Source organism: Centroberyx gerrardi, chromosome 12 (genome assembly GCF_048128805.1).
Source record: "Centroberyx gerrardi isolate f3 chromosome 12, fCenGer3.hap1.cur.20231027, whole genome shotgun sequence".
NCBI classification, from domain to species: Eukaryota; Metazoa; Chordata; class Actinopteri; order Beryciformes; family Berycidae; genus Centroberyx; species Centroberyx gerrardi.
The window spans coordinates 4,363,241-4,381,945 of NC_136008.1; the positions used below are offsets into that span (position 1 = coordinate 4,363,241).

General features: G+C 40.5%; 1 protein-coding gene across 1 annotated transcript; it reads left to right on the forward strand.

Moving 5' to 3' along the window:
* The first annotated feature begins 689 nt into the window (after positions 1-689).
* Positions 690-13,017, forward strand: ctss2.1 (cathepsin S, ortholog2, tandem duplicate 1). Its single transcript, XM_078286938.1, has 8 exons — positions 690-831; positions 4,899-5,023; positions 5,252-5,374; positions 6,795-6,947; positions 8,480-8,704; positions 10,719-10,884; positions 11,419-11,521; positions 12,652-13,017. The coding sequence occupies exons 1-8, from the start codon at positions 813-815 to the stop codon at positions 12,749-12,751; spliced, it is 1,014 nt and encodes a 337-aa protein (XP_078143064.1). The 5' UTR covers positions 690-812; the 3' UTR covers positions 12,752-13,017.
* The last annotated feature ends 5,688 nt before the right edge of the window (positions 13,018-18,705 follow it).

The following is an 18,705-nucleotide window of genomic DNA, read 5'->3' on the forward strand; positions in this document are numbered from 1 at the left end:
AGGATTCTTTTAGCTGGAATAAATGTAGGGCTTCATTCCAAAATGCTGTATATCCACTTTGGGCAGAAAATCATTACCTGAAGTACTGCACATCTCTCAGTAGTATCTTTAAAATACAGAGGAGCCAGTTTGTAAAAGTATTTGCTAACCCTAAAATAATTTCATTAGTCTGGGTTTTAGTGTCTCATGACAGTCTAAATGATGGTTCAGAGGCTGGTCCACCCTGACAAAAATAAATGTTTTGGCATTAAAATGGAAAAAGTCATTGAATATCAAAATATCGGCCACTTCAGTCTAAAAATATCGGTATGAAAAATTGATTAGCCCCTGCACTACTGAAAATGTTTTTTTGTGGTGCTGGCGATTCTGTAGAAAAAGTTATTTTACATGAGATAAAAAGTTTAGGAGCGAATGACCGCTTCTTCAGGTGACCAGTATCGGCCTTCAGATGCTCATATCGGTCAAACCCTATGGTGGTTAAATGCCGAATTAAAGTCTTTAATTACTAAATAAGACAATATCCTCTGCTGTCCCACCTTCAGAGGATGACGATGATCCTCTGGTTCAGTTTTCAGGCTGTGGTTTAAAACAGACTTTGAAATGAAAGCCTGTATTGTTCTGCTCGCTCAGTTTATCTCCATGCGCAGGTTCACCTAACTGGAGGAAAAAAAGAGGAAGCTACATTTCATTTGCATCCAGTGGTTATAAACACATGATGAGGAAGAGTTGAGAAAGACCATGTGACACTTTCTGATAAATACCAACCAGGAACAAACAGGTCAGATTCAACAGACGCTCCTCAGCAGCTTACAATGAGTCCGACTGATCAAGGCAAGTTGAACTTTCTCCTCGTTCAATTTACTTTCTATAAGAAATCATTATATTACTGTACAAATTAATTTCAATGTTTATCGTCAGTGAATAGCATCCACGTGTATTATATGCTTTTACTTTCGCTTCTGATTTTACACGGAATTTCTACTGATGTGTAGATGCAGACACTTTCATATTCCTATAATGCCGATATAGTGACTTACAGTGTGGCTGTGGGACTCAATAGTGAGTTTATTGTCACCATAACATAACCTACATAATGGCATTTTTCCATCTCCTATGGTATTCCTATAATATTGGGTATTATGGGTATTATAAAAAGGATGAATTTATAGTTTTGCTGTGGTATTTGTATAGTATTCTGTCTAGAAAGTTATTGTAGAAGGAGGATAACATACAAATATCACAGTAAAACTATAAACTAGGCTAATAGTATTCCTTTAATACTTCTATAGGATACTACACCTAGGCCTAGTTTATAGCTTTGCTGTGATATTTGTATAGTATTCTGCTAAAAAAGTATTATAGGGCTATAGTTTCTTTTCCTAAGGGGATTTGTGACATGATCAGATACAGATACTGATAGATTGACTGATTGATTTATTAAAGTGTCATACACACAAGGTGCCCAGCACACATGGACTTACATGACACTACATGGACTAGTGTTCAACATCATAAAAAAAGGAAACTCAACCAAGCTCAGATATCACACAAACAGAATATCCTCCCTTTCCCCCCCATGCTTTACAAATAAAGCCAGCAATATGGAAACTAGCCTTTCTAAAACATAGTTCACGTTTTTCATAATCATCTAGCCAAAAGCAGTTCATGAAGACAGAAGTAATTTTGCTATACAACACATTTCTTAGATCAACATATGCCAGACAGTAGAACATGTAGGCTATACAGTTGTTACAGATAGATGCTTAAAATGACCAGATTAAATTTAGTAATCCTAGTTTTGACTACACCTACTGTTTGGATTGGAGCTGTTCTCTGAAGTTGCTCATCATTAGTACTACATCTAAATCCAGTGAAAGGTGTAGAAATGTCATAACTGAAGATCTAACCTCAGTTCATAACTTCCATTAAGTTCTCTTTTGTGCGCTTCCTTTATTAAACACTGATTGCGTCTGCTTCTGGCAATAGTGACTTTGCTGAAAACCTGCCAGGCTCGACGCTTCTCATGATGTCGTAACATCGTCCTTTATAATCCTTCTGAGCTAAATAACCTTCTAATGCCAATTTACAAGAACTGATGTTGATCCTAATGACAGGACTAATGCATTTGGCCAATTTTCCTGCTTGTTCATTAGTTTCTATTGTGACAGCTGACTCACTGGGGATTTATGTACAGTTCAATAGCTTTAAATATGAGGAAGTGATTCTTACACTGCTGCTTAAAATGATACCAAGTAATCTGATGTAACACTTTAATGCACGCACACACACCCACACACATAACATCTTCTATGGTGCTTTATCATAAGATACCAAGTGTTCATGCTGAAGGTGCCAAGAAGAGTTAATATTACATTTATTTTTTTATTCTTATTTTGGTTCCTAGTCCATGAATGAGCTGCAGAAACACTCTTAAACTTGAGTCACTTTTGTCTGATTTTAAAAGGAAATTAGTTCGCATTGTCACTGAAAGCTGTTATCATACTAAGCTTACTCGTATTCAAGTCGTACCACACTATGTTCGGTAGGTTTTATTTTTGTTTCATGTTTTAAATGTTGTTGTGTTATGTTTGTCTCTTGTGTGCCGTTTGTGTTCAAATGTTTTTATCACCAGTGCAGCCTCTGGGCCAGGTCTCGCCTTGTAAAAGACAAATTAGCCCCCTTTCCACTGAAGGCCAAAAGCCCAAGAACTTTGGCCCAGGAACTCTAGCCTGGAACTTAAGCACTGGGCTAAACTTGTTAAAGTGTTTCCACTGAGCAACCTGGTCCCTGCGTAACCATGACAACTAACTTACACAACTGCTTGTCATCAAAAACATGGCAGACAACGCTGCTGTCAAATGTACCGTATAATCGTTAACATTAGTTTTAGTTACTTTGTGGGAAGTTTTAAAAAAGAAGGTTGCAGGATGAGGCTAACATCATTCACATAAAAAAACAAAGTGTCATCGGTGGGCAGTGATTTAAACGCCTACTGAAGGCGTTAAAGTAAAAAAGAAAACTGTCTTACCTGCATAAGCAAAGGAATTTTTTTTCCCTTTAACATTAGTCCTTTACTACTGTGTGTGTCAAACTTGGAAAGTGAGTGATAGTAATTGGGGTATTTTCTAGACAGCTAAATAAGGCCAATGTTGGTTTTAATATACGGTATCAGGCTAAAAAGTTGTATTTTTCTATGTGTAGCAAGATGTATTTTTTGTTTTTTTTCTAAGATAGCAGCTGAAAGTAATGCAGATTTAAGAATTAACATACCTAGTTTCTAACAGGTAGATGCTCATTAATGTAGGAATGGCCCAGGCCAACCCAGTGGAAAGGGGTCAGGAACTCTGGAACTAAGTTCAAGCACCAGGTTTGGCCCTCAGTGGAAAGGGGGCTATTGGTTCTCAGCGGGTCTTTCTGGTAAAATAAAGATTCAATAGATAAATACATTCTCCTAAGTTACCAAAAACTAAACGCCAGCTTACCGCTCATGAGTGTAAAAACTCACATCTGCCCTGACTCTTTCCCAGTCGACCGCTGACACACAGAGGCGATGTGTGGGCCGACCTGCAGCCCAAGTGTAGAAACCACTTCCTGCCCAAAAGCAACACTTTTCTCACTCCACAAAACAACAGTTCAGCTCGGTTACCTATGAGCAGGCTCCTGTCTTGTCTTTTATGTCTTATTTTATAGCTGAAAACTCTGGCAAATCTGTCAATTCTGTTTCAATTTTGCTTCTAAAGTGTCCACTATCACCACTGACAAACATAAAAGCTTTTTTTTTTTTTACTGTAAGTGTAAAAGCAAATGTTTTAGGAGTCCACTCCTTCTATTGTGGCCTGCTGAACTCCAGTAGTTTGATATTGGTGATCCATGGCTTTGATCTTTGATCTTCACTTGATAAAAAACACTAGAATACCATTTAATATCTCAAGTGAAATTCAGTTTGCAAAGCCAGCATGGAAAACAATGCACATACACAACATCATACGCAACAGTGGACAACATAGCAGTGACTATTAACCAACATTTAGGCTACAGTTAAACCGGTCTGGTTGGTCCAGGAATGCCAGTTCAGAAAATGAATTGTACAGCATACTCAGCAGAAACAGCATTCACATTTAACAACATTTATGTCAAGTTCATCATTCAATATTTATAAAATAGCAGATTGGTGTTTTAGTTATACAAACTTTTCTCAGAGACAGAGCTGCTCTGGAGGCAGAAATAATCTCACTGGTTGAGCAAAACCTCAGTGGGCGGAGCCAAAGTACCTGTTTTTCTGGTTAAGTAACATCAGACTGAAGCCCAGTGAAAAAGACAAGAAGTAAGAGAGGAGGAAGATAATATTATGAAGCCTAGCGCTCTGCTACTAACTGAAAAACAGGCTAGTCAGCCTAGCTGGCCTTCCAAGTTCAAACCAGCCATACAAGCCTAAAGCTAGGCTAAGATAGTTAGCTAGCTGCTGACTTTCCAAGAGTATGCCATGGTAATGAAATAAAATAAGTCTTTGCCATTCATATCTTTTATTTACATTTTGACATTTTTTTTTTACATTTTGATTTTGAATTCCTTCCTTGTCATTCAAGTTTGCCAGTTAGCTAACTCGCACAGTTGTTTCTTTGGCTCCGCCCATTGAGGTTTCACTCAACCAATGACATTTCTTCTGCCTCCAGAGCAGCTCCTCTAAGAAATGTAAAACTCATAACTAAAACTCCACTCTGCAACGTGCAGATTCTGTTTGTGGTTTTTATGCACTGAAAGCTATTTGTTTGATGTTGTTGACTCGAGGCTTGATCTCTGCCAGGTATTTGTTTTCTTCGCTTGATAGCAAGCATCTATCTCGCTAAAGGTCAGAGGATATCCTGTCTTTGATGTGGCGCATGTCTCTCTGTGTACAGGCCTGATGTTGGGGACCCTGCTGCTGGTTTCCCTGTGTGTCGGGGCGGCGGCCATGTTTGACGCCAGGCTGGACCTCCACTGGGAAATGTGGAAGAAGACACACGGGAAGAAGTACCAGACAGAGGTAGGCCTATCTGTAAAGAGTTGGGCTCTCCCTTCAGAGATTCCTGTTTTCTCATTGTTTATTGGAGTAAATTTTGAAACAAGTGACATCAACACTTCAAAAATTACATGGAAATGAAAGTAGTAGTAGATAGTAGGCAGCTCAAGTACATTGTTGGCATTTTTTCCCAAAATATAGCTATCACACTTCAGAAAATTACTCATTGTGTGTGTGTGGGTGTGTGTTTAGGTGGAGGAGCTGGGCCGCAGGGAATTGTGGGAGAGGAACCTGATGCTCATTACCATCCACAACCTGGAGGCCTCCATGGGCCAGCACACCTACGACCTGAGCATGAACCACATGGGAGACTTGGTAAGGAGCATTCACTCACCTGTTTTTACTTGAGAGATAATTATGTTTTGTCAAAGATTTATTATTTTTATTCCTATAGAGGCTTTGCAGTTGCATCATTGGTCATTGGTGAGATCCATTGGAGACTGTGCACAGATAATATGTAAATACACAACTGGGCTAGAAATAGAGAGATAGTCCTAGTTGTGGTGTGGCTGTAGGGTCCACTCAGCAAGTAAACATGAATAGTCTGATGAGGCAGATTTCCAAATTTAGTTATGTTTATTTATGCCACAATGTGGTTGATTCCTCAAGGTAAAAACTAAAGTGGAGATAAACTCACCGCTCAAGTTAAAACACCCATGCTTAGCTAACTGAAATTGATCCTTTTCAGTTAAGAGGCTGGGTCAGATTGTGATAATTCAACAGCCGGTGCTCATGTGAGAGAGGTGTTCACAGGGAAAGAGGGCAGGTTTCAGTGTTGATATGTGCCTGAGGGCAAAGAGCTAGCTAACTAAGACTGAAACACCTTTATCTGATTGACTGCTGTCTTTACTGGCATGATATGACATTTATGAAATTATTATAATACTTCATATTCAAGGTCCAAGTTGTTGTGATAAGAGCAAATCCAAAGAACTGACTGCAGCCATTATTTTTCTCTTTTGTGCTTTGTTGTTGTTTTTAAATACTGTTCTCGTGTTTGAACAAGGACTCTTCTCACATAAAAGGTTCTTACTACTACTATTTACTTACAAGCTCTGTAAACTATCTTCTTATCATATTTACCTATAACTACACTTAGTAAATATCCTATTCCATGTTACAGGGATCTCTCTTTGTTGTATTTTCAGACAACATTGATCCGACTCTCATGGAGGTTTTTTTTTTTTTTTTTTTTTACATCAGTATACATTTGATGCTCTATTGTTGCACCTTCACTACGGCAATGTGAAAATAGTGCCATACTTATTTATTTTGATTGTAATAACTTAAGTAGTAGTAAGAGTAAGTAAGTATTTGTTGACAAAATAATGATCCTTTTACAGAATGGATCCTCTAAGTTTTAAGGATGTTAAATTATGAACTTCAGGTAGTGATTTTCGCTCCAAAATCAGACTTCCCACCACATATGGAATTCCTGGAATATCGTGACATTTTTATAGGTGTATTCCAGCCAAGGAATCTGATAAATTCCCTCAAGAAGTCAGGAAATATCAGGGAATTTTACAGATGGGTCATTTCACAGGAATATAGTAGGGTGTATTTTCCAACTTGTTTCACACTTTCATTACATTGGATGGTGGTTTTCAGCCCAAATGGAATGGAAACCAGACTGTTTACCTCTTTTCTGAGCTGAAAAACAACCAGGAAGGAATAACATTTTTAGGTCATGGAGGCGCTTCAACTTCAACTACCCATTTGAACATTTTCCCCATAGACACAAGAGGAGATTCTGCAGTCTTTTGCCACGCTCCGTGCTCCTACTGACCTGCAGAGGGAGCCATATACTTTTGTGGGATCAGCCGGCGCTGCTGTACCAGACACCATGGACTGGAGAGACCGGGGCTGCGTCACCAAAGTCAAAATGCAGGTAAAAGCAAATGACTCCGTTTCCATCGATGATTCATTTAGCTCAGCATGTAAACTCCGTCCTCGAGGATCGGTCACTGTTGTTGGTCAACGCAGGAACAGAAGAAGAATGAACTTGTGTCATCCCAGTAGTCTCATTTCCCCTCTTCATTCTGTTTGTCGTTCTTATTTGTTGGATCAGTTCCTTCTCGCAGAGGAAGTCGTCACCACAGCTGCCTGTTGTGCAAGTTGTTGCCCACATTCAGATTTTGTTGCACTGTAGAGGTGCCAGTCGCTTGACACGCTTTAACACCAGAAAGGCCAAGCCGCCGTCATCTGGCTGCTGTTTTGAGTTTTAGAATTGAAATGTCCCTCCATGGCTTTTCCCAGACACACTTTCTGTATAAACCAGTGTGGTTAGATTTTCAAAATAACACAAGGAAATAGTAGTTAGAAATGTATTTACTCCCTTAATTTGGCAGCTTGTTGACCTTCTCTTAGACTTCTAAAATCCTTTTGCCTTTTAAGTGTCAAAATTCATACATATTTAAAGTTCATGACACATCGTGAATTATAAGGTTCCATCTGCGTTCAGAGTGATTTTTAGATACTGAGCCTTAAAATTTTCACATCCCAAAGAACAAAACTAACATACCCTTTTAATTTGCATTTTAAAACTCACATTTTTTAATAAATTGCATTATTTTCCCCATTTTTGCTTGCATTTTATTTTAATAGACCTTTTTCAGGCGCATTTAAAGACCTGTTTGTGGAGCTGCATTATATAAACAACTATGTTATATAAATGTTATATTTTCCCAAAATGGCAGGTAGAATCTTCTAATTCCCAGGCTACAGCATGGCCTCTTGTTACCTTTTTTCTTATTTCCCCATAGCTTAGGTGAGGTAAAGGTTTATTTCTGAGGTGAAAACACACAGAAGAGTTGCAAGCTTATCTCCAAAAACGTCCTATTTTAAAAACATGTCATGATGACTGAAGAAATTTCTTGGAACTGCTAGATAAGATTAAAATCAGAATCGCTTTACTCACAAATATAATAAGTGAGTCATTTGTGTTGGCGTGAGTGGTTTAAAGACATATCAGCAACTGACATAGTAACACAGCACATACCATAACACACGGTACAGGGACTACAGGACCTCATGCACTGCAAAATATATTAAAAAAATCTATTAATATACAGATATATTCAGGAGACACAGTAAGCCATACATATTACTCTACAAATATACACTGTCAGCACTCAGTAACTTCAACTCCAACTTTGTCATGAACGCAATGAAAAAATCTATCTTATAAAGTCATTTAGTCTAGTATCAAGTCTTGTTTTCCTTAAAAATTTCCTTAATTTTTTTTTTTTTAAAGTTGATTTGCAGTGGAAAGAAGTGAAATTATCTCACCCCATGGGCAGATTTCTCTCTGTGTTTTAAGAAAAGTAAGATTTTAAGACTCAGTACTTGACTAAATGACTAGGAATATTTTTTAGCGTGTACATTATGTTACACTAACACCATTCCTTTGATGGACCCCAGGGTAGCTGTGGCTCCTGCTGGGCGTTCAGTGCCGCGGGGGCCCTGGAGGGCCAGTTAGCCAAGACTACAGGGAAGCTGGTCGACCTCAGCCCGCAGAACCTGGTCGACTGTTCATCTAAATATGGGAACCTTGGCTGCAACGGCGGCTACATTAGCCAAGCCTTCCAGTACGTCATCGACAACCAGGGCATCGACTCGGACGCTTCCTACCCCTACGTAGGAGTGGTGAGTGACTGCGTTCATTCACTTAGTGACAATACATTGCTTTTTCTTTGTGAAGCAAACCTCCTTTGGAATTGCTTTGGAATTGGACTGGAAGTCTGGAAAATTATGCAAAGAAACAGCAGTTCAGCCTTAATTCATAAATGTTTTGCAACTGTAAACCCGCTGTCAATTCATCTGTTGTGATACTTCTTGTTGTGAAGCATAATCTTAAAGTGCTGTGTTTATGACAGTCATATCACACTGTCGGCATATTCAGCACTGACCCAAAATCTTCATATCCAGTCATATCCAGAAATTACGGAAGAAGATTGGGGCCACGTGAAAAATGTATTTGAGGTCTGAGATTAAAGTCAGAATTCTGAGTTTAAAGTCAGAACTCAGAATTCTGACTTTAATCTCAGAATCTCAGAATTCTGACTATTTTTCCTCTGAATTCTGACTTAAACTTGCTCATTCACTTATATAATGGATAATTTTGTGTGTGTATTCCTTTATGTTTTTTCGGTGGTGTCACACCTGCTATGGGAAATAACGTTAAGTTTCAACTAACCTTAGGCTAGTTAGCGTCCAGACAGTAGAGAAACAGAAGTTCAGATGCTACCGCTTTGTGTAGAGCAGCGTAACAGGCAGCCGTTGTTTTGCTTTGATTTGTTCTCACAGTCAGAGACAGTGTACGGTGGTCAGCAGGGACAAAATTTGAGAACTGGCAAAGACAAAAGACTGTATGTAACTAAGGCTTTTATTATTGTCCTAAAAAGTTAGCTGCCAGTGTGGCGGGTGACACTTAATGATTTATCTGCCAAAGACAAAACCCTGCTCATCCTCCTTTCCTCCAAATCCAAGCCCGGTTGCTATGTAAGTGCTCACCCTAGTTTAAAATGGCAATGATGCATTTTGAGAACATCTTACTTCCATAATTTGATGTATTTCCTGTTGAAACAGGGTGTTGGGGCGGGACATTACGCAGGGAGGGATCAGTCAAAAGTCTAAACCAATGGGATAACAGTTAGGGAGAGAAAGGCATTTTTATTTGATGGGAGAGACGGAGGGGCAGGACTGTTTAAAAATCTGTAATAATCTGTAATATTTTTATTTACACCTACTGGTACACCTTGAAGTAACCATTAAAGCTGCAATAAGCAACATTTTTCCGCCCACTAGAGGGTGACAGAAACTGCAACACATTTGTAAATAAAGCACAGCAAAGCCACTGCACTACGGAGGCCTACCAAGGACAAACCTAGAAAAGAACCGTGCATAAAGGCTAACAGCTAAGCTAAATGTACCTACAGAGAAGTGTTGCCGGTTACCAGTCTCACTTTGACAGATCTTTCTCCCGCTGAAGGTTACATGGGCCACAAGTGAAGAGGCAGGTAGCAAGTTTACTAGTTTAACAGGTTTACTAGTTTAACAAGTTTACTAGTTTAACAGGTTTACTAGTTTAACAAGTTTACTCGCTCGCTTCATCGATTCCACCATTACGAGAAAATTTTCAGGAATGGGAGGGGGAGAGCACCGCTTTCAAACAGTGAGGGAGGAGACAAGCTAGTTTTAAAAAAATGAAAAGCTGCTGAATGGAGCGGGAGGAGCTTCGTTCAGGAGCAGAATTTGAAAACAAGCTTTAGAAAAGAGATGGAAAACAGCAACACAGCTGCTGCTGTATGGATATTGGTTTATATCATTATGTCTCACTAAAATCTCCACATAGCACACATTAATTTCAGGATTGGTTAGAAGGTCTGATATCGCTTATTGCAGGTTTAAAGACACACTGTTTTCCAGAAAGTAAAAGTTATGGGCGTTTGATATAAAAATACAAGAAAATAAAAATGTTGTACATTTTTGGCATTTATTTTTAAATACTTTTATATTATGACATGGAAAATTAGCTAAAAAGATGAAAAAGTCATTTTTAATTTCATTGTGACTTCAGGAGCATCATGGATAATTAATACAGATCCTGTGTTTTGGTAAATGCTCCCAGAAGTTTGACCCTGTTGTCTTCTCACTTCAGCAACAACAGTGTCGCTACAATCCGTCGAACCGCGCCGCCAACTGCTCCCGGTACAGCTTCCTCCCTCAGGGTAACGAGGACGCACTGAAGCAGGCGCTGGCCACCATCGGACCCGTTTCCGTGGCGATCGACGCCACCCGACCCAAATTTGCTTTTGTCCACAGTGGTACGTAATGGGTTGTAATCTTTCTTAACATAAATGTAAATATATGTAGATCTATATGTAGATCAAATATTTTTTGGGGGTGGTAGGATGGACAAGTGTTTGGAGAGACGGTAACAGAAAGGTCACAGGTTCGATCCCCACAACAGCAGTATGTCTTGTTGAAATGCGCTTGAGCAAGAGACTGAAACCCCTACCTGCTCAGATGAATGCCTACATGTAAATGTCAAGGTTGTCATTGGGCTACTGAGCGAGTTATTGGCTGTATACATCCCAATAATAAAAATAATACTAACAATAGTAATACAAGATCATTTCATATAACACTTTTCAAAACATATGAATGAAACTTATGAATCAAAACTAGGGTTACAGATCAATAAAACAGCCAAAACAAAAAGTGAAGAGTAAAATCGGTACAACCAAATTAAAATTAAAGCCTGTCTAAAACTGTTTTGATAAATGTATGATGATAGATCGATAGATCGATAGATCGATAGATCGATAGATAATGTCTCCTCCCCCCTGTCATCTCAGGAGTGTATGATGACCCAAGCTGCACCCAGCACATCAACCATGCGGTCCTGACTGTGGGCTACGGCACGCTGAACGGACAGGACTACTGGCTGGTGAAGAACAGGTGAGGGGATTTCACACATTTCATTCTCTGTTTTCATCCCTCAACCCCCCTCATCCATCCATACATACATACATACATACATACATAGCAAGTGGACGTATAGCTCCTATACCACGTTCCCCCATCTGTTCCCCTGTGGTGCGTTTTCAGTAAAGCCTACTGGAGGACAATGGGGAAGTGAAACAAGGAAGTCAAAGCTCAGTAAGGAAAGTACACAGTGCTAACAACCAATGTCCAGCTGTTATTTTAAGGTCAGAGTTTGTGTTTCTGAGTTTCCAGAGCAACTTTCAGTGAGTGCAAAGAGTAGAATCGCTATTAACTGGTCAAAGTCACAGAGTCCACTTTTTTATTCTCGTATCTTTGGCACAGATGTGTAAATTAACTAAACCTTAAAGGAATACGCCATTTTTTTTGGGAGATTACCTTAAACCTGTAAAGTGATGAGAATGTAAACAACAAAATCATCCATGTGTCCCCGGTAGATTGTTTGCTCCGGTGCTTCATGCATACACTATGTTGAGTGATAGCAGGCCGCTAGCATTACCTAAAGTAAGAAGACTGACCTGTTAGTAATAAAAAAAATGTCAGAGGTTTTTATCATGTGGCCTGTAGATTCATACATTTTAAGAATGTAATATCATTTACTCAATATAGCTGTTGTAGCCAGGTTTATCTTTGGAACAATTTCAGGTGAGCAACCCCGTATTCATCCGCTGCGCAGTGATTTTTTGCTCCCATCGCCCACCACATTCACTTCCGATGGAAATAGGGAAAGTAGTCCCTGCTAGTTCAAAGCAGTACATTATTTTTATGTATTTCCTGTCAATTTTACCAATTACTTTAACAAAACTGCCAGACTAGGCCACATAGCATTTAAAATTACTTACCATTTAGCTTTAGAGCTGCTACAAGTTCATTTTCTCACTTTTGAGACGATACTTGTCACCTAGTATAGTTTATGCTAAAATGTTAGGAGGAACACTGGAGTGAATGATCTCCCCGGGACACACGGATGATTTTCATGTCTATGTTCTCATCGCTTAACAGGGAAGCTGACCAACGGAACAATCTCCCAAACACTTGATGCATTTGTTTAACCTAATTCCTGTTTTTCTGCACTCTCTGTCTAGCTGGGGAACGAGTTTTGGAGACCAGGGCTTCATCCGGATGGCTCGCAACAAGAACAACCAGTGTGGCATCGCTCTGTACGCCTCCTACCCCATCATGTAGCTCCACACCACCACAGACAACTGAACTGCATCAATGCTTAATTAGTTGCCTTCTGTTTTTTTTTTCTGTATTTTTTAATGTTTCATTTAATTTCAAATGTTTTGTTTTTATTCCTAATGCACATTTTTAAATGCAAAAGCCAGGGATGGCCAGTCTTAAAATACTAAGGTTCAACACCAGCTCTGTTGTCATTATCAGAATATATTATGTGTAATCAAACTTTTATATTTTAGATGTGGAATAAAGTTCTACCTCTAAAACTTTAATCATTGTGTTGTACAGCTGTCTTGCAACACTGTGTATGTGTTTGTGTGGAGAAATATGTGTGTATGTGTGTGTGTGTGTGTGTGTGTCTCTGTGTGTGCAAATGTTTGTGTCTGGATCTGTCTGTGTAATAGAGAGGCGGCAGTAGAGGCAGCCTTTCTCTTTCCTGAGGCTCAGTCACAGTGACATGTACTGGGGTTAGATCAATATATCAGTTTGCCGATTGGGCCAATATTGTCCTTTCAATAAAAATCAGATCTCGGCCAGTCAGACATCAGTCAGATATGATGTAGCTAAGGATCTGATTTTACTCAGCCAGTGTCAGGGGTGGCAGTCTGTAAAACCTGCAATGAAACCTGCCTTAAAGGACTGTATTGACTATTTGGGGACTTCATACCTTTTTTATTTTGCACTGTTTTATTCCTTGCACTTGTTCCTTATGAAGCACTTTGCAACTCTAGCTTTGTGCTTTAAAGTGCTCTATAAATAAAGTTTATTATTATTATATTATTATTATTTAACATGTTACAATAGGAGTACCACCAAAATAATCTCTCCTGTCTCTGCTGGATATCTCTGTCCTGTGTTCATGCTAAATGTAAGAAGACAGACCATTTAGTAATCCAGAGTAATCCAGTGTTGTGTTTTTTTCTGTTAATCCTCTCGTCATATAAAGAATAAATTGATCATTGGGCCAATTTACCAAAAAGTCAGTGTGCTCCTTTAAGATCTGCTAACCCTAAACATTTAATTAATATGGGTTTTAATGCAGAGTTTTATTTCCCCGTCATGGTCTAAATGCTGTTTCAGAGGCTTTTCCACCCTGACAGGAAGAAAATTCTGGAGGAAACTTGAATACATTTTGGCATGAAAATGGTCAAATTCAAATATACAGAATATCAGCACAAAATTTCAGATGTTGGCAGCTTCAGTGCAAAAATATTGGTGTCAGTATCGGCCTTTAAAAACCCGTATCGCACCCGATCCTCCTGACACATCTCTGGTGCTTCTCTCTCTTTCCCCCCCAAGGTCAGAATGAAGTCAACGGACCAGAATACACTGTTGGGTTACAAATGAGTCATTTTTATTTTTTTAGTGCAACATCACAACAAACAATTTCACATGAGGTATTCAAAGGGATTTTCTTTAGTTGTTGATACAAAATGTCCCACCATGATTGACGTTTAAAGTGTTGTGTATCTTTTTTAAAGCCTTTGGTTGGTTAGCCACATTCATTAGTAAGTCTAACACATGGACAAGAATGGCACGATAAAGCATGGTGGGTCGAGTCCAAGCTGAGGAAACTCAGACTTAGTCAAATATAATATTTCCCTCAGCTCTTCCCCGTTTAAAGCTTTTTGTATGGATTTCATTAATTCCTACTTACAACAGTGGGATCAAACAGTATTTCAACTACACTAAACATCTTGGAAAAAACAAGGGTGGGAGGGGGTGGTTTACAAATGTGGAAAAATAGCTTCTGTCTCCTCTGACCTTTTTTGGGATGAGCGCTTGATTCTTGGGCTTTTCTGTTACAGCAAATCACATGATTCTAGTTTTTCGGAAATAAGGAATAGGCAACGTTGATTACAGCAAGATCCTCCTTGCTTGGATTGTCACCTCCTTCTTTTTTGGTCTTGAGAATGATTTTTTTATATACAGAACATGGATAAATGTGACACTCTAGCATACTGGACTTAAGCTTTGGCTGGACGGGGCTCGGTCGGCTCCTGTAACGGATTGATTCCAGCACATTTGGTTTGGAGTAAAAGGCATGAAGAAGAGACGGATGGACAGACAAGATAGATAGATAGCTAGATAGACAGACACCCTGACAGGATGGATTCTTTGGTTAAGGAATATCTTTGCCACACAACATCTCACACAGTTGAGGTAGATGGGTAAAGTCTTCATGTACACACAGGGAGAGGGTGGGGACAAATAGGGAACACTGGGGTTTACAGAGTCAAAAGTCTTCCATCCGCAGACACTGCCTCATGTCAGTTTCTCAGTTCCAGTTCAACATAATACTGTTTATGCAACATAAATACATAGCACGCGGAAGCTAACCCCACTGGTGCTTTTTGAATCCTCTGAGTGCTACGGTTGTTCTGATAGGGAACTGCTAAAAACTACCCATGATACATAATGATTCAGCAGTTACCCATCAATCTTTGGTTGTTTTTTTGGTTTAAACATTACTTTGAAAAAAGAAAAGGTTAGTGTTTTAACTCTGAAAGTATACGCTCGCTTTCAGTTTTGCTATTTTATTATTTATGCTCCCCTCAGAATTGCTCTGCAACAGCCACAGCTGCTGGCCTTGTTTCAGGGTCAAGTTTCTACAAAATCCACTAGGTGGTGCCGCAGGCTAAAATGGCAATGCGGCTCACCTGCAGTGGCCTACTAAATTCACCCCTCTCTCCACAGAAAGGGAAGAGCTTCCCCACTTGACACTGAGCAGAAGGTGGCTCAATACAAGAAAAGCTCTGTCTCCATTTTAGGCTCCTAGTCAGTGTGACAAAGAGAAACCTGAAAGGTGTCACCTCATCTTTGATACAATGACAGTAGCGCGCAGGGGTCGGGAGAGCAGCCTCCCAGCTCTTTTATTTTATTTTTTTTCCCCCCTGTACCAGACTCAACCCCACACCCCCACCTCCACCCCCCCTTCGCTCTCAGCATGCTTACAATTGTTGCTCATTAAAGTTTAATTCAGCTCCATGCCCCACTACTCCAGCCCCCTTGTTCCTGAAACATCACCCCCCCCCCTCCCTCCTCCCTCATTCTGGATGATTCAGCCACCTCTCTGATCTCCCTCCGCCCCCTTTGAATGCCCCCTAAAGCCCACAGGTCTGGCCGAGAGCGGACCCCAGACCAGATACCCAGAGAGGAGACGGGATGAAAAAAGCCTCCCTTTGAAGTCCGTGAAAAAGTCGATGGCCTCTTTCATGACCGCCCGTCTTTCAAGTGCACGCTGTGAAGGGGGCCTCGGCAATCTGCCCCTTCCAACGTTAAAGACAGAGAGAGAGAGAGAGAGAGAGACAGAGAGAGAGAGACAGACACACAGAGAGAGACAGACAGAGAGAAAGAGAGAGAGAGAGAGAGAGAGAGAGGGTGGAAAACGGCCAAGCTAGCCTTGCCACTCTTTGGCAGCATTTACACAAGGGTCAGAGAATCAGATTGTGTGATTTCTCCGGGTTTAGGCATTCACAACGCAAAGAGTGAAAAATCAGATCATTCGTGCCTGTGCAAATCCAACCTTAGACAGGACAAGGTGTAGGGAGAACCCTAAGAAACGCAGAAGACCAGGAACGAACCCTAAGAGCAGAACGCCAGAAGGCCAGAAACGAACCCTAAGGACCCCAAGAAGACCAGGAACGAACCCTAACAACAGAACCCTAAAAGACCAGGAACAAACCCTAAGAACCCCAGAAGACCAGGAAAAAACCCTAAGAACAGAACCCTAGAAGACCAGGAAGGAACCCTACGAAGTCCAGAAGACCAGGAACAAACCCTAAGAACCCCAGAAGACCAGGGACGAACTCTACAAAGTCCAGAAGACCCGGAACAAACCCTAAGAACCCCAGAAGACCAAGAACGAATCCTAAGAACCCCAGAAGACCAGGAAACAAACTCTAAGAACCCAAGAAGACCTGGAACGAACCCTAAGAACCCCAGTAGAGCAGGGACACAATCGAAGAACCCAAGAAGACCAGGAACGGACCCTAAGAACCCTGTGGAACTGAGACAACTGGCAGAAGGGCTTGGCATGTGGAGGACGGTGAGATCACACTGAGTTGGACATAGACAGGAGTGTCTGCACTGCGTTGGGGCGGAGGGGAGGGAGGGGCGGGTAGGGGGGGGTCACAACCATGCAGTCCCCAGGCAGATGCACAGTACGCATGTTTGCATGTGACCCTGAAGGACTCACACTCAAAGGCCTTCAGACGCCGCTTTAAGTGGGTCCCCAGACACTCTGCACACTCTGCCGAATGGCGTTGGTCTGAACACAACTTTACAAGCAACCTGTGAACCTATGGGATGTCACATCATCATTATTATTATTATTATTATTCATATTATTATTATTATTATTACCACAACATTCAAACAAGCTTTGGCCTTGGCGTTAAGAGCTGACCGCAGAGACATTTGCAAGAGTAAAGAAATCCCCATTATTCTACAAAAAAACAAAGGCCAGGCCTTAAAGATAGAGAGAGATACGTAACATCACTGGGTGGGGGGGGTCGGAGGGGGGGTGGGGGGTTGGGGTACAGGGACAGGGTAAGGGTTCAGGCCGTACATTCAGGGAGGACAATCTTAATCTTTGGTATTACGATGGGATTCTACAGCTAAAAGTGCCCATCAGAAAAAGTCTTCAGTTTCACACAGACATACAAAGCATTGTTAAATAAATACTTACAGTATATAGATAGCATAAATAAATAACCAAATAAATAGAGAGAGGAAAGAAAAAGGAAAAAACAATAAATACACAAATGCAGTAATAAATACGTTGATCAGATCAGCAATTGCATTTGAAACCTTCTTGCTCCAATTCAACTATTGGCTATAAGGAGGCATGTTAAAGCCTTTCCTTTGTGGACCAAAAATGACCTTGTACGTCAGCAGGGCTGGAACAACTGCCCCGCACTTCCAACGTGTTTCTATAAATAGAGCGATGTGCTTGAAATCTGTACAAAAGGGCTGAAAGAATCACATTCCTCCATTTTCTAGACATCTGTAAAAAAAAGATTTTGTAATGGAGCAGAGGTGTGTACAGTTGAGTTGTTTGGAAACGTGAGTGGAAAAAAATACTACAACATCACTATACATTGTGTCAGGTGTACCTCTTTCCTCTGGAGCCTTTGTGTTCAAAGGTTGTTTTTTGTCTTGTTTTTGAGTCAAAAAAAATGGCTGTGGAGCTTTTGGTTTGGAAAGCTCAGTCAGTGTCTTAAAGCTAGACGGTTGCACCAACGAGTCTGTTTATGCACCCTATGTGTGTTTATTGATTCTGTCCTGGCGTACGGCGAGATACACTGCGGTTCCCCCTCGAAAACTCTGATTCATTCAAAGCGGGACCATCTTCACAAAAATAGGAAAGGACAGTCAAGGTTCCTGTTGACGGTAAATGATTGACAGCTGGGAGTCATGGACGTTACGGAAACCTCCTGATAATTCCGGGTTCCGAACTCGGAACACCTCCGTAGTCCTGGGAACCATCACCATGGAAACACATGCTAAGAAAGGGGTATTAGGTTCTTCAGAAAAAAATGGGATGTTATGCTTAAAAAAAAAAATGCCTTTTTTTTCTCTTTCACCTTGATTCTTGAGAAAAAATAGGGCCATAAGAACATTGGGGATTAACATCTTTAGAGGGGGGTGGTGATCATTTTTGATTAGGAAGTTACACAATGGAGCTCTCCGGGTGTGAGCGAACGACCTCTTGATTCCTCACGTTTGGAGAGATGACTATAGATTTGAAGGTACACCAAAATATGCTTCCTCCTGATTTGTAATACCCTCATTATCTCTAATCTACATAATCAAAATAATGCAATGAGATGGTGTCTATGTAAGGGTGTGACTCTTCTTTAAGTCAAATCAACTTTGCACCCTTGACTATACACAGCAGGACCTCACATCCTGCGATCATATCACTCTGGGTATCGCCCCCTTCCATTTCAAGGGAG